Here is a 15,233-nt window from a genome sequence, read left to right as displayed (position 1 = left end):
TGAGGCCCGTGATCTCTCGGAAGCCTGGCCTAGGCTATAAGTTCTGGCAGTGACTGCAAACCCTTTCCTGGCTAGCAACCTACTATCTCTTGTTTGCCAAAGCAGCCTCTCTAGACAGCTCCATTCTCTTCAGCACAGCGAAGATGCTTGCAGACTCCCAAGGCTAATTCACATCCAAGTCAACACCAGGGAACAGAAGGAAGATAGGAGGTCAGACTCAAAGAAACTTGTCAGAGTGCAGAGGGACTTATTTAACTACACCTGTCCCCTTAATCTAACTAGTCCTGAAGCCTATTTTGTCTTGAAATCCTTTTAAACACAGCAAGTATTGGCATGTCATGGACATGAACCCAGAATATCAAGCCTCCTTTCTCCCTCCACTGCCCCTTGCCCCTTTCCTGATGCCTTGTCCGTCCATATAGTACACGCGCCAGTGGGAAGAAAGCAGCTGGAACAAGGGAAACACATGGGTGGCTGCCACGTGCTGATAGCTCTGGAGGGAAATCCTCCCTTGGCTCACAGACAAGAGCCAGACCCTCATCTGAGAAATAAAGTGGCACTGCCCATAAGCGAGAGCCAAAAAGCAGGATGGGAGGGAGCCAGGATGTGCCCGGGAGGCACACAGAGAAACTGTCTCCAGCGTTGCCACTCAGCCACTGCCTCCATTCCTTGAGATGATCAGCTCGCCCTTACAGATCACGGGGGAGGTGGGGGCTTCACCTCATTGGAAGTCATTTATGAGGTGCATCTTGCATACTCACCGACATTCTTCCTCCCTGGCAGCAACGGGAAGCACTGCAAAGGAAACAGAGAAAACGTAATGGCACCGCAGAGAGAATGTATCAAAACTGAAAAGGGGTCAGTAAAATGGCTAAGCTTAGGTAAAGGTACTTGTTCCCAAGCCTGACAACCTGAGCTTAATTCCAAGAACAGTCATGGTAGAAAAAAAAAAAAAAAACTAATTCCTGCAGATTGTCCTCTGATCTTCATATCTGTGACATGGCAAGCACATACTATACTCACACAAGAAAGAAACATATATTAAAAACTGAAAGGGATCTTTAAAACTAGCAAGTTCAATCTACCCATTTCATGGAAGGACCTATTGAGGCCTATAGAAGAGAAGGATTAAGTAAGGAGAAAATTGGAGCTTACAGTCACAGACTCCTAGCTACCTACTTCATACTACTTCCCCTTATTCAACTGGCTACTTCTGGTTCTTTTTTTGTCTTACAGAAAAGAGAGTGCCCCCAAGTAGCTCACAATACAGTTTCAATGCCTGGCAATACAGACTGCCAGAGAATTAGTAAGCATCTACTGGCACAGATATTTAGCTCTGTGCAGGCTAGAAGTAGGGTTCTTTAGTGGAAATATTAGTATTTAGAACTAGAAAGCCCAAGTTGAGGGCAGCCTTCCTTTTCTGATTATATGTGATACTGAATAGCACTCATAATCACTTGAGTCTTGGTTTCTGTATACTTAGGAGTAGGAAAGTAAAAATCCTGACCTCACAGGCTTTGTGAAAAAAAATGTACATAACAATGGTTTTTCAGTATCTTAAAAATACTTTGTGAATTCATTTGGCAAATATCTACAGAACACCATGCTACATGTTAAGAGTATAACAACCCTCTAGACAAATAAGGTCCTTATGGCAGACACTTCTTAGTGGGAAGTGACAATCAATAAAGAAAGAAACAAAAACCTGTCCGGCATCACAAGACCCAAGGAGAAATCTTGAGTTACAAAGTGACCGGGAAGAGTGACTAGGAAGTGGAAACGGTGAGTCCCTCCCAGGAGCTGAACTATGAAAGCGACCTGTTCGGTGAAGATAAGGAGAGATGTATAGGAAGATCTGATACATGATATTCCAGGAAAAATCTGAATCGACAGGGGTTGGATAACAGGCAAGAGTCTGCCGGGCTTTGGAAGCCAGCGAGAGGATCTTGGCTTTGCTGGGAAGTACAAGTAGGTGGCCATTGGGGAGCAAAGAGTGCAATGATAAGACAGATTTCAACCTTAAAAGAGTCATTTGGGCTGCCGTGCAGGGAGGGTTGTGATGCTGTAATGGAAGCAGAGATATCTATCAGAAGGCTTGTGTGTGTTTTCAGGCAAACAATGTCAGAAGCTTGGACTAAAATGATAGTGATCAAGCTGTTAGGGGAAGAAAAAAGGAAAGAAGGAAGGAAGGAAGAAAGGAAGGAAGGAAGGATCTATTTCTTAGAGATAGTATCTTCTTGCTTGTTTGCAACTTGAAATCAACCAAAGCATTATCAGCAAAGGGGCTGTCTGAATAGGTACCATGTCTCTTACCCTCAGGACAATGATGACCACGTCTGGTACAGACACTTAGTCCCAATGACTCCTAATCTTATGAATATTTATCTCCAACCTAGATCACCCTAGAAGAGCTACAAGCCAAGTCTGTCCTCAAAGAACACATTTGTCCAGAAGAAAAAGAAGGGATTGGAAAGCATATTTACTCTATTATTCACTTATGACCTCTAAAAATGTTAATGAGATAGACAGAAAGTTCTAGAATCAGAGAACTGTGCTCAGAGAGAGTCAGATATGAAAGTCCCCTGAAAAAGCTTCAAAGTGGAACTATGAGTGAGCGAGTCACACCCCCCCCCCAATCTCTCAGACTTGGTCTTATGTAATCCAGGCTGGTTTCAAATTCAATAATTCTTCTACCTTCACTAATGAATTGCCACGTCTACTCCCACTTTAATTTTGCTATCAGTCCTAATGTTTATCCATTAAAGCCTTGTACAAGAAGATGGAGTATGACCACCTGCATGTTCTTGTTCTTGTTCTTGTTGTCTTGTTCTCCTGCTTGCTGAGCATATTGCTGCAAGATCTGGGAGTTCTGAACCCAAAAGTCATAAGGGCAACATCAAGAAAACACGGTCACTCTGAGCTGAAAGTGGTGGTGGACACCTGGAACTCCAGCAATCTAGAGATCGAAGTAGGAGAATTGTAAGCTCAAGGCCAGCCTGGATATACAGTAAGACCTTAAAGAAAAAAAAAGACGACAACAATGAGGAGGAGAAGGAAGAGGAGGTGAAGGAGGAAGAGGAGGAGAAAGAGGAGGAGGAAGAGGAAGAGAAAGAGGAGGAGGAGGAGGAGGAGGAGGAGGAGGAAAAAGGAGGAGGAAGAGGCCAACATTACTAGTGATTTATATTGTGTTTATTCATTCCCTCATTCATTTCCTAGATATCCCCTCAGGAGTAGGCCCTATGCTAGGAACTCAGGAACTGAGACATATCAGATAGGTTCCTTCCCTGCCTGTGAATCCAAGCTACACATGGAAAATATCATATGTTCAACTCTTACCAACCCCACTACAGAAAGCTTTCTGGACTGAGCAGAGGGAGTCTTTTGGGAGTTGGGGGGAGTAGGAGGATATTCTGTTATGAAGCCCTTCTCAAAGCACTTGGATCAGGTCTTCAAGGCAGACAAAGAGGCAAGAAAGCATGACAATCAAAGGGTAGAGCATAGAAAAGGGCAAGAAGGGGTCCAAACAGGTTCTTTGAGAAATTGGAACTGCCTGTAGTCTGGCTGAAGAGTAGAGTATCAGATACAACCAGATCAGCAGATAGGCCCCAGGTTATGAAGGGCTATGTCAGCCTGGAAGACCACTGAAAGGGCCTCAACAAAGAAGGAACACAGTTAGATTCAAGCTGTCATTTGCTGTTATTATTTGGTTGGTTTGATCTTGTTTTTGCTGTTGCTGCTGTTGTTTGTTTGGTTAGTTAGTTAGTTGGTTTGGTTTGTTGTTGGTTGTTACTATAGTCTTAGATGGGGTGTTACTTCATGGCCTAGACTGTCCTGGAACTCATTATATGATTTGAGTTAGCCTGAAACGTAAGCCAATCCTCTTCCTTCAATGACTGAAGCTCTGAGATTACAGGTAAGAACAACTATGGGCCCTTCACTGTTTTTGAGTTATCTTGTATTTGTTGGTTTATATGCTGGGGATTGACCCTAGGGCCTCATGCATGCTTGGCAAGTGATTTACTAGTGAATTACACCCCAGCCCATAGATTCATGTTTCAGAATGTTACCCTAGATCCGTGCTTCTCAACATATGAAGGGGTCAATATATCAGATATCCGACATATCAGATACTTACAGTATGATTCATAACAGTAGCAAAAATTACAGCTGTGAAGTAGCAACAAAAATAATGTTATGGTTGAGGTCACCACATCAGAGGTCACAGCATTAGGTAGGTTGACAAGCACTGCTCTAGATGTTGAGTGAGGGATGGCCAGACACAGAGATCAGAGGAGTAGTAAGGCTCAGGATTGGCAGGGCAAAGACCTTTGGAACAGGAATGGGGGGGGGGCCAATAAATAAATAGGCTATTCACATGGTGGAAGCTAGATAAAGGACAGAGGATGAGAAAATTAAAAGAAAAAAGATTTCTGGATGACATCTAGGTATCTGGCCTGCCAACTGGATGGATGCTGGCATAAAAATCAGAAACAGAGTAAAAGGCTTGATCCAGACAATGAGACAGTAAGATCCAGAACTCTCACGAATATGGGTAGAACCAAGCCCCCTGCCCCTAATATCCTCTCTGCCCAGCCTACAGGCTCTCAACAGTCCTTGACCTGCCATCTGAAGGGAGACTTGGAAAACCATTTCTCCTTTCCTTGCCTGTTTTCTTGGCTTCATGCTCCACCTTTGTTGCCCCACCATCCTGTCACCCCTGATCAACCCTGTGCTGTAGACCCAGGCCTCAGGCCACAGTCATGAGAGCACGTTCCTCACATTCCAGCCTCCCCCAGTCCTCTCAGCTCGGCCACACAGAGCCCTATTCATGGTCTGGCCCTCCTTTCTTCACACTGAGACTTCACCACCCACCCCCAAGGCCCAACCCAGTTTTTGCCAACACAGACTATGGTTACTGTGAAAAGCAAGCTCCCTTGACTCCTCTAGAGCTGAACATTCAGGCTCCAAAAGTCTTTCAGCTGGTATGTGGGTATATGAATTTCACAACCTATATGTGCGCATGTGTGTGTGTGTGTGTGTGTGTGTGTGTGTGTGTACGATGTTTATTATACTCAGTAAACTTGCTAAGGCTACAGTGGTACAGTGGGTGCTGGATTGGGCTAGGCTCTCAGTGGACATGAGCAGCTGGGATATGGGCTGGGTCCTTACAGAAGCTTGAAGTTTAGTATGGCAACAGCTGGATAGGTGGAGGATGACATGTTGGCTGGGGCTAGACTGAGCATGTCACTAAGTCCTACATTGGAACACTTCTATCATGGTTCCACTTTTAAACCCTATGCCAGTGTCCTGCAAACATGCACTAGTGTTCAGTATATGTCCTCTGATAGTAGAAGATAGAACCCTCTGTCCTAAAAGGGCAGTGGAGAGCTGGTTTTAAGGACACAGGCAGTCTAGACTTCACTTGCCCTTATAATAGTAGGTCCCTAGCAATTCTTATCCTTATATATAACAGAAGGGGGAAAAACCCTAGTTGGTTGAGAGCAATAGAAGAAATACTTCTAGATTGCTTTTGTAGAGCTCCTTCTGAGACAACCCTGCCCCTTTTTTGAGACAGGGTCCCTCATAGCCCAGGCTAACTTAGAAGTCACTGCATGGCTAAGGATGACATCGGACTCCAGACCGTCCTTGGGTACTGTAAATTCCAGGTGTGTGTCACCATATCTGGTTATATATCACACCCTGGATGGAATACGGAGCTTCATGCAGGCTAGCCAAGCACTTTCTCAGCTGAGTTACATCCTAAGGCCCCTCAAGTCTTCTACCAACTCCCTCTACTGTATTGCCTTAGCAGGCTAACAGCCAAGCTGGGAAGAGAGTAATAGAGAAGCTACAAGCCCCAGGGGTTCCCTGGATAATCTCAGGAATGTCCTGTCTCAAAGATTTGACTTTCCCACCAGTCAACACAGATGCTCCTTCCTGCCAAAAGCTTGGGAATCTTTTTAGGGAGAGCAGATCAGCTTTAGAGTGAGCCTTATCTCCAGGCTCAGAACTAGTGTGACCAGAGGCGGGAGGAAAGAGTTGGGGATTAGAAGACTAGGAGACTGTTTAAACAACTCACTTCCTGAAATACAAGGTGACAGCATCAGTGTTTGCTATCCTTCTTTTGCTTCCACAAGATGCCTTCAGTAATTGGCTTTCCAAAGTCAGAGGCAGAAAGAAATGGCAGGTGCATAAGTTTCCCTTATTTTACAAGAGAGACAAATGAAGGCCCAAGCTATGGGCTCAAGAACATGGAGAGTAGTGTGTCTTCTATCTTCATATCGATCCATACTTACTGAGTACCTACTATATGGCAGGCTTTTTCACATATGACATTCCTGCAATTTGAAAGTGAAGTGTGTATTCTTCCCTGCAGTGTAGGTAAGGAAACTGGGGCACAGAGCAGCAGGCAGAGGGGGACCCGGGTGTACTGCTGCCAGTTACTTCATTGTCCCACCACAGCTACTTTCCCCTCCAGCTCCCTGAGTGATCCAACTCAGGGCAGAAGAAAGGCCAGAGAAGGTTTGCCTCTGACCATTTCCAGGGTCTCAACTCCATTCTCCCAGTGCATGACTTCCTTCTTTCCTTACCTTGGCAGCTCCAGCCTCAGAACTACCCACTGGCCTGGCCCATATACTTCTTGGCATCAGGAGCACAGGTGGCTACCAAATGGTTGGACAAAGAGATGGGGTTGAAGAATGCCCCTTCCCTACCCCCTGGGAAGCCTCTGTCTCCAAACCCCAGTACAGGCCATCTGGGCTGCTGATCCTTTTATTTTTACCACTGACTTGGAAACCTAAACCAAACTCTGGCTTCCATAGCTTCCTGGGTCTCCAGCCGTTCTCAGGCTCTAGGGCCTGCTGGAAGGAGCAGTCCCCAATGTAGGCTTTTTTCCCTGAGCCAGAGCTCTTTTTCTCTCTCCCTAGGGAACTTGAGTGGAAATCACTGACATTTTGGGAGCAGTATTTTATATTTCATTTGGTGGTGGTGGTGGTGGTAGTGGTGGTGGTGGTAGTATGTGTGTGTGTATCAGAGCAGGGAGGACTCAATAACCAATCCAACCTTCAAATTTTGTAGGCAGAAAAACAGGCTTAGATTACTTAAAGCCACAGTAGACAGGGTGATTGTTATGATACATTGAGCTAGTAGACAGGGAGGGCTTGGAATACTGTGCACCCCGTGCTGTGTACTTTATAAATCTAACGAGCAGTGCTTGGAACTTTCTTTAGTTTTTAGTCTATAGCTACCTCCATTTCTCCCCCCAATAAGCCTAGTGTTGGGTGCATACCCAACAGCCATCCACACTTCACACATTTCGGCACCAATGAAGTTGAAGGCAAAGGTGTGGGTCAAAGAGGTGAAAGCATTTAAGGACATGCTTGGAACTTTCTTTAGTTTTTAGTCTATAGCTACCTCCATTTCTCCCCCCAATAAGCCTAGTGTTGGGTGCATACCCAACAGCCATCCACACTTCACACATTTCGGCACCAATGAAGTTGAAGGCAAAGGTGTGGGTCAAAGAGGTGAAAGCATTTAAGGACATGTCTTCTCACTCTAAACACCTGGTCTTTTTCACTACATCAGGAACATCAAAGTAGAACTTCCACTTGGAAGTTTCAAGGTCTCAGGTTGAAGGTACAGCGGAGTGGCAGAGCACTTGTCTAGTCTGTAAAAGGCCTTGAATTCCACACCCACCACCAACACAACTTTGTCAGTGGCTCCAGTTCTCACGTATCAACACCCCTTCCCTTCACCATTCACTCCCAGCCCCTAGACCCAGGGGAAAAACCCTGAATCTCTGCCTCCTTCTTCTCCTGTTTCCCTGGAGATTTGCTTGTCCTTTTCATCAATAGACCAAAACCTGAGATTTAGATCCATGTGCCAGGTTCTTATTTATATGTTTCTTGGCAATTCCATGAAGGAAGTGTCTGGCTCAAGAGAGCCCTTGGCCTAAATGCAGCAGTTGTCCAATGCTTTTTCCCCTACCCAGTTGTCTCCCATTCTATGCTAAAGAGTTTTTCCCAGAAAACTTCACAGAGTACCTGAAAACTAAACCACAGCTCCTCTTGAACTCCATCTAGACCAATAAGGTTCCCACCACCTATTTTCTTGCTTCAGTCCATGGTCCCTTGACTCAAAAAGCACTGGCTTATGTCAGCATCTAGTTGACTTACAATAAACCATGTGGAGACAACCCCCACAGTATGGGCTGTTCACACAAGAGTTGAGAGCCAACACTCACTAGTCACCTAATGTAATAGTTGACTTGGTTGAAAAATTCTGCACAGAGCCCACGAGTTGAATCCTCTATCTATAAGACAGATGGCTTAGCTCTGCTCTTTTAAAGCACTTTTATTGTGACCTGAGTGTCTATGTCATAATTTCTTTGGCTCTAATAATTGAGAGTTAGCCACCTCTGCATATATATAGCTCTAATGTACACATATGCACATTACCAGAAGCTGGTTAATTATCCTGTGGAATGTAGAGATAGGATCCAGAAGTCTGAAGTCCTTTCCTAGCTCTGGGAGTTTGTATACATTTGTGTATACTCAAATTCTTCACATTCTCCTTGCCCCTCTCCCAACCAATACACAGTGCATGTGATAGCTATCTTGTTTGTATAGATAAGGGCAAAGAATGGAAAAGGCGAGGGTTTCCTGGAGGGTTGGAGTAGAAACCCTGAAGCATTGTCACCCTTACACTCCATATCCTGCTGAGGCAATTTGCAACAGAATGAGATGCTATGAGTTGACATAGGGACAGAGAAGACCTACCCCTATGCACATTCCATTCATATATACACAGTGCACATATGTTTATATGTGATGACCATCGTCACTCACCCACTAGGAGTCTGTAGTAGTTGAAGAAATCATGGGTTGAGAAGTCTCTAGTACACTGGGAAATTTCATGGACATTAACCAGTCAGGTGTAGTCTAACATGGGTCATATGAGCATGCACATATGAGAATGCATACTCACCTCATGTGCATGTAGGTATGTGCACGAATGTGAGACTGTATGGTGACTGGGAAATCTCACTGTCACAGAAACAAATGTTTGAGGAGCCATGTGGAGCTGGTTGCTGAGTACAAACTTATCCCAGGACTTAAAGTCTCAGGCAGGCAAATTATCCTGAATTCAAGGCCAGCCTGGGCTACATAGTGGGACCTAGTCTTAAAAGAGCAAACATAAAAAGAAAACAAAAAGAGCGCCATGTAGAAGTCCCATGTGTACTTGCAAGAGAGAGTTTACAAGAGAAGGTCCTTGAGACTGAGCACATGGGTGAATTGGGGAGAGCCCTATACACACATGCTCAGTGCAGGAATGCAGTGTAGGACTTCAGTACATGAATATAGTGACTGGGGCAAGGCATGCTGAGCCCTGTTGGCTGACACCTGGCTGGTTAAGTTCTCTGAGCTTTCCCAGTGTACTAGAGACTTCTCTACCCATGGTTTCTTCAACTACTACAGACTCCTGGTGGGTAAGAGATGGTTGTCATCACATATGTGCACTAGGTATGTGTGGGTACAAAGTGCATTTTTGATATACCTACCTAGCACCAGCTTGATGGTACAGAGAGATGGCCATAGCTACCTTCTCAGCCCTGCTGACTCCAGGGAAGACACATTAGAAACTGTGCATTGGGTTCATTTCACATCCCAATGCCTTTGCTTAGGATATCCCTAAACTAGAGAAACTAAAAACAATTCTAAGGCCTGGATTGGCCTCTTGCACCTTTGGAGTATCCTCTGTTTCTGGGTTGTCAGTCTCAGTTCCTAAATTAGTCACTCCTGTCCCTAGACCAAGGCAGGGTCAAAGTAGAGAGCAGAGAGATAATGGTGACAAAGGATTAGACAAGATCCGAAATCCTAATCCTCACTCTCCAAACACAGACTAAACCCTGCTCTTGGCTGGTTTAGCATACCCAGTATGCTGCTTGGAAATCTGCTTTTAGCAGGACCAGCTCGCGGGATGCTTATAGTTTCTTTGAGCGGCCAGCATAGGCAATATACGTCTACAGGCTGTAGGCTGTGGCTCACAAAGGTCATGCTCAAAGGTGCATGGCTAAAATACATGCACGAACACTTGTGGTAGAACTTAAACCCAGTTTGTCTGCTTTCCTCCTCCATTCTCATGGGGTACAAAGTTATTGAAACTTGGTTTCCCTATCAGGGCCCCAAGAAGGCAGACCTAGATGATCTGACAGTTTTGTTCAGCTACAGCAGGCTCTGCACAACCTTTGGGCAATCTTTTCATAGTTGTGTAACTGTTCATGGGGAGGCTTGGCTCAGAAAGGGAGGCTAACTCAGAACAGCACCTTCCTTTGAGAAGGCTGACAGGTTCAGAGCATCCAGCCTTTGACTGAGAACTTAAAAATGACAGCATTTGAAAGGGGGACAAGAGGTCCAAGTTAAATATATGTCTGGCAAGCTGCCTTTTAGCTCCAGGATCTAATGATATATCACTTTGTATCTCTTAATGATCACATATGACCACAGGACTTCTGCATTTCTGACCATATATATATATATATATATATATATATATATATATATGTGTGTGTGTGTGTGTGTGTGTGTGTGTGTGTGTGTGTGTGTGTGTGTGTGTGTGTATGCACATGTGACCTTACTCTACACAACTTTGTGGATATGCCTGGATCTATATATCTTTATACATGTGCTTGGAAGGGTATATGTGTGTACCTACATCAGCGGTTCTCAACCTTCCTAATACTGCAACCCTTTAATACAGTTCTTCATGCTGTGGTGATCCCCAATCATAAAATTATTTTTGTTGTTATTTCCTAACTGTAATCTTGCTACTGTTATGAGTCAGAATGTGAATATCTATGTTTTCCGATGGTCTTAGGCGACCCCTGTGAAAGGGTCATTAGATGATCCCCAAAGGAGTTGTGACCCACAGGTTGAGAACTGCTGATCTACATACTTGTACATGTTGTGTATGTATGTTATCTGTGTATGCACCTACATTCGTGTGTTTTTGTATGTATCCATACTTGAATGATATGTCTAAGTGTGTATGGCTGAATGTGCACAAATGCACATGTATGTTTTGCGTTCATGGGCACATCCATGCATGGAATCATAGATGTTTCTTGTGCATGGGATGGAGATCTCTGACCTTCTCTTTTAATTTCTCTAGTCCAGTGGCTCCTAAGAAACTGTCATAAATGGGGAGGGGGAGGGGGTTGCCGAGCACCTTGGGCTAATGAGGACAAAGGGATATAATGTAAGTTCATGTCAAACACCTAGCATAGTCATTGATGGGTCAGTAGATGGGAAACATCTCAGGCATCAAACACCAAAGTCCCTTTCAATTCTGCTCCTCAGTTGTTTTCATTCTACCCAACTCGTCAGCCACTCCTCCCTGTCCGTACCCAGCGCCATGGCCATTGCAGCTCTCACCATCCTGACCCCTCCCTCCACTTGGCCCTTCCACATCACCCTCACCTACTCTGGCTGCTGGAGTGCTTCTCCCGAACCCACCCATTTAATTATATGCCCACCTTCTTAAAATCGACTCCCCAGGCCCCTAGACATCAAGATTTCATGGGTAAAGGATACTGATTTAAAATATATATATATATATATATATATATATATATATATATATATATGATGAAAACAGACACTAAAACTTTTCTCAGTCTTCTTTTGTAAAAGAAATACCATCTGAACCCTAAACCCATAGGAAAGACTCAATAATTTCCAAATAAACACTAGTTCATTGAGTTGAGTTACTTTGTATTTACAAAAACCGCACATTGTCTTTGCTTTTCTTCAATTCTACCATACATCAGCAAACCTTTTCATGAAAAAATCCCCAGTAAAAGAAGACCATTGGCCCCCAGATCAATTTCAAGTCCTTTGAGAGGTAGCCCTATATTTCCTACTCTCTGTGCTCCTCTCTTCCAAAGCTTCACTATGAAACGTGCCCTACCCTCAGCCCACTGACCATGCACCAACTTCCAGACCCAGCACTGCCTGCCAGTTCTTGCTCATGTAGTTCCCTCTGTCAGGCATGCCTTGAATCTCATGCCCATTTTTGTGGCCTGACAAACTCTTCTCTTCCTTCCACCCTCAGGCTTCACCCACATGTGACCTCCTGTGAAATCTTTCCACGTTCCCCTGGATGGAATGGGGCTTCCCTTTCTAAGAGCCCCAGCAAGTCTTCCATCCTATCTTACAGTTAACCTAGTTGCTCCAAAGTCTTCCCAAGAGACTGGACTTTGAGGAGCTATGTCATATCAAGAAAAGCATAGATGTTAGCATCCAGACTCCCGACAGTGCCAGTCACAACTGAGTGATGTTGTGTCACTTAGCCATTTACAGTGTCTCTTCCACAACTATCAAAGAAAGAAATTACTGGATAGTGGTAAGGGTCACCCGGGTCTGGTGCACGCAGATACTAAATACATGTTAGTGTCTTGGTTCTTGAGAACAGAAATTGCATCCCACATTCCCATAGAGTCTGTTGTGTTTCCACGTTTCCCATGACCAGGATGGAGCAGGCCTTCAACTACTATATAGTGCTTGGCTGGCTGGCTATGTAATGTAGTGCTTGGCATGTAATAAGGGTTTGATGAACATCTGTCATTGGTCTCATTTTCTCTTGAAGGATACAAGACACACCCTTTCTATTTTATGTAGCTCTCTGGTACCTAGTACACAGTAGATGCTTGCTTGCTACATGTTGATGGATTTCAAAATTAATAATAATAATAATAATACACACCATTACTCGTGTGAATGTCACATGCCAGGCATCATGCTAGAAACTTCACACCTTAGCTCTTTATGTTTGCAAATATTTTACTATGGAAACAGTAACAGCATCCTCCTTACCCTCCGAGGTTAGTTTAACTATCTTCATTCTAAAGCTGGAAAACTAAAGCTCAAAGAAGTCAAGTATTTTATCTCTGTGGCAGGCTTGGGAAGCCAGAGACAACTAGATTATTTGCAAAAGTTCGGAGACTCAGTCAAGTGGCAAAGGGCAGGGGTTGAATCTAGTCTTATCTGGCTGCAAGAGCTAAGCCCAGTTTCAGAAGCTGGCCAGGCCTTCCCAGTCATCACGCAATGGGCTCCGCTGCCTGCTTCTCCCATGAACAGAGGGCCTTCGCTGGGCTGCAGCTGGACAGACACTTACCTTCACTTTCCTGAAGCAAGCCCAGAAGACATCCAGCAGAGGCATAGTGGGGCGTGAGAAGCTGGAGGGACTCGGCAGGGCTCTGCTGGGTGTGAACCCTCTATCTAGGGGAAAAGCCAGAAGAGACCCAGGGCTCTGTGAGAGCCAGCCCTAACCCTGTGTTCCATCAGCAGCACTGGGAGGGGAGAGGCGGACAGCAGCAGCAGCCTGATCAGCTCAACAGCTCAAGGGCAGGCCCCTCCTGGAGAGTGAAGGGAGGAAAAAACTGGAAAGAAGGAAGGAGGGAGGGAGAGAGAGGCTGGCTAAGGAGGAGGGACCAGGAGGCGGGTCACTGATTCAAACTCCGCACCGTTAGCCAGTTGGCTGGGACAAACAGCGACACTGATTGAAATTCCCTGAATATTACAGTTCCCCCAGCTTGGTTGTCCAGACTGTCTACTTGGCTCACAGGCTCATCCTGCTACCTGTGCGTTGGTTCACTGGCCAAATTGCCTCCTGGCCTTCTAAGCAACATATAAGCTGTCCCTGGAGGCTCTCTGCAAAACCGAGACCACATGGAAGCTGTGGATAGTGCCGGGAAAGGACTGACGAACAGATCCTGCACAGGAAAAACAAGGAAGGTGTGAAGCCAGGGGGTTGAAGGGGAAAGTCTGTGACCTTGGACATCCTTCAGACTGAAACTCTGAGCTCTGCATCACGGTGTTCATTTTCCAGCCTGGTTCTAAAACTAGCAATCTTGCCTCAGTCTGGCACCCTGCAGAGGTCACAGCCTTCTGGGTCTCGATACTTCCAACCTATACAGTGAGAAGCAGGGTTACAGGTTTCATTCTGTTATGAATCTGAATCCCGTTATGGAGTTAGGTACAAGGCAAGTCTGGAAAAACCCTGTTGTGGACAAGTACATCTCTCGGAATTCCTGAGCGGCCCCTGAGAGTCTGCAGAAAGTCAGACCACACCCCTCAAACAGCAAAGGGCATTTCATCCATCCTCCTGCCTCAGGGCAGATCAGCTCTCCCCTATCTCACATAGGTTGGGCGTATATGTTTTAATGAACATCTTCTGAAGAGTTGATGGCTTCCTTCCTTTCTCTGCACCACGCCAAGAGCACTTCACGTCTTAAAATCTAAACTTGAACCCTGTGGATGCTATGAAGTCAGTTCTATTAGCAGTAATAGAGCAGTGGGCAGTTCTGGAGGCTTTCTGGGCAGGAAGCCATTTAGAAAACAGTGATCCTTCCACAGGGCACCCACCCTTCCCTAGACCTCAGAAGGCAGGGTGCCATGGCTGGTGTCCAGAGGCTCCCGGGGACCCCATGGCATAGAGCCAGGCTTGAGTCTCTGGGGGGGGGGGTGCCTGTCACCATGAGGCCCAGAATAACTTACTCCCCAAGGCCTCACTTCCCTTTCAGAGGGCAAATTGGTACGGCAAAGGGCCAAGCTCTGAGACCCTGACTGGTCCCAAGCCTGCTTTGAGCAAGCCTTTGTCTGCCTTTAAGGACTTTCCTCACCAGTGGTTTTGTCTTGAAATTAATTCAGAGACTTTATTCCTAGATCTGTTTACAACTTACCCCGTGACCCTCAGTTTCCCCATTTGCATCCCAAGGAAGTTACAGAGCTTTTCTCCCATCTCTTCCCTAGCTCTGGTGTGAGAGTTACCTTACATGGGGCCTGGTCAGAAAGATAGCAAAACCTAAGGCAAGCGGCTCCTCCTCAACCAGCTCCAGTTGAGGACAGGGCTCAACAAGAAGCTCTGCTACATGGCATGGCACACCATGACAGAGAGAAAACATTCCTTTGACTATGTGCCCTCTGTCCCTTCAGCTAAAACCCTGAGCATGGACTGTTATGCAACAACTGCTATGGGGTAGAGAGTGTGGCTGCTTTCAATGACAGCAGAATCCCTTGCTTTCTGGAGTTTATCTCTGCCTTTAGATTCAGCCTCTGGGAGGAAGTACATCCTCTGTGGCTTTGGGTATTCATTCAACAGGCAATAGTGCACAGCATTCCACTCTGACCTTAGAAAGCCACAGACTTCCGTTTCAATCCTGACCTTCCACAGGA

General features: G+C 45.5%; 1 protein-coding gene across 1 annotated transcript in view; it reads right to left on the bottom strand.

The window, feature by feature from the left end:
* Stard8 (StAR related lipid transfer domain containing 8) overlaps positions 1–13,422 on the bottom strand; it is a 71,488-nt gene extending 58,066 nt beyond the window's left edge. The window contains exons 1-2 of the mRNA XM_034486245.2: positions 13,174–13,422; positions 762–795 (exon numbers count right to left, since the gene is read on the bottom strand). Of these exons, the coding sequence (XP_034342136.1) occupies positions 762–795; positions 13,174–13,218 (79 nt within the window). The 5' untranslated portion in view covers positions 13,219–13,422. The remainder of the gene's footprint in view (positions 1–761; positions 796–13,173) is intronic.
* Positions 13,423–15,233: the final 1,811 nt, after the last annotated feature.

This window comes from Arvicanthis niloticus, chromosome X, assembly GCF_011762505.2.
Source record: "Arvicanthis niloticus isolate mArvNil1 chromosome X, mArvNil1.pat.X, whole genome shotgun sequence".
NCBI classification, from domain to species: Eukaryota; Metazoa; Chordata; class Mammalia; order Rodentia; family Muridae; genus Arvicanthis; species Arvicanthis niloticus.
Note: the sequence above shows the minus strand (reverse complement) of the source record. Positions and strands in the feature narration are given on the sequence as shown.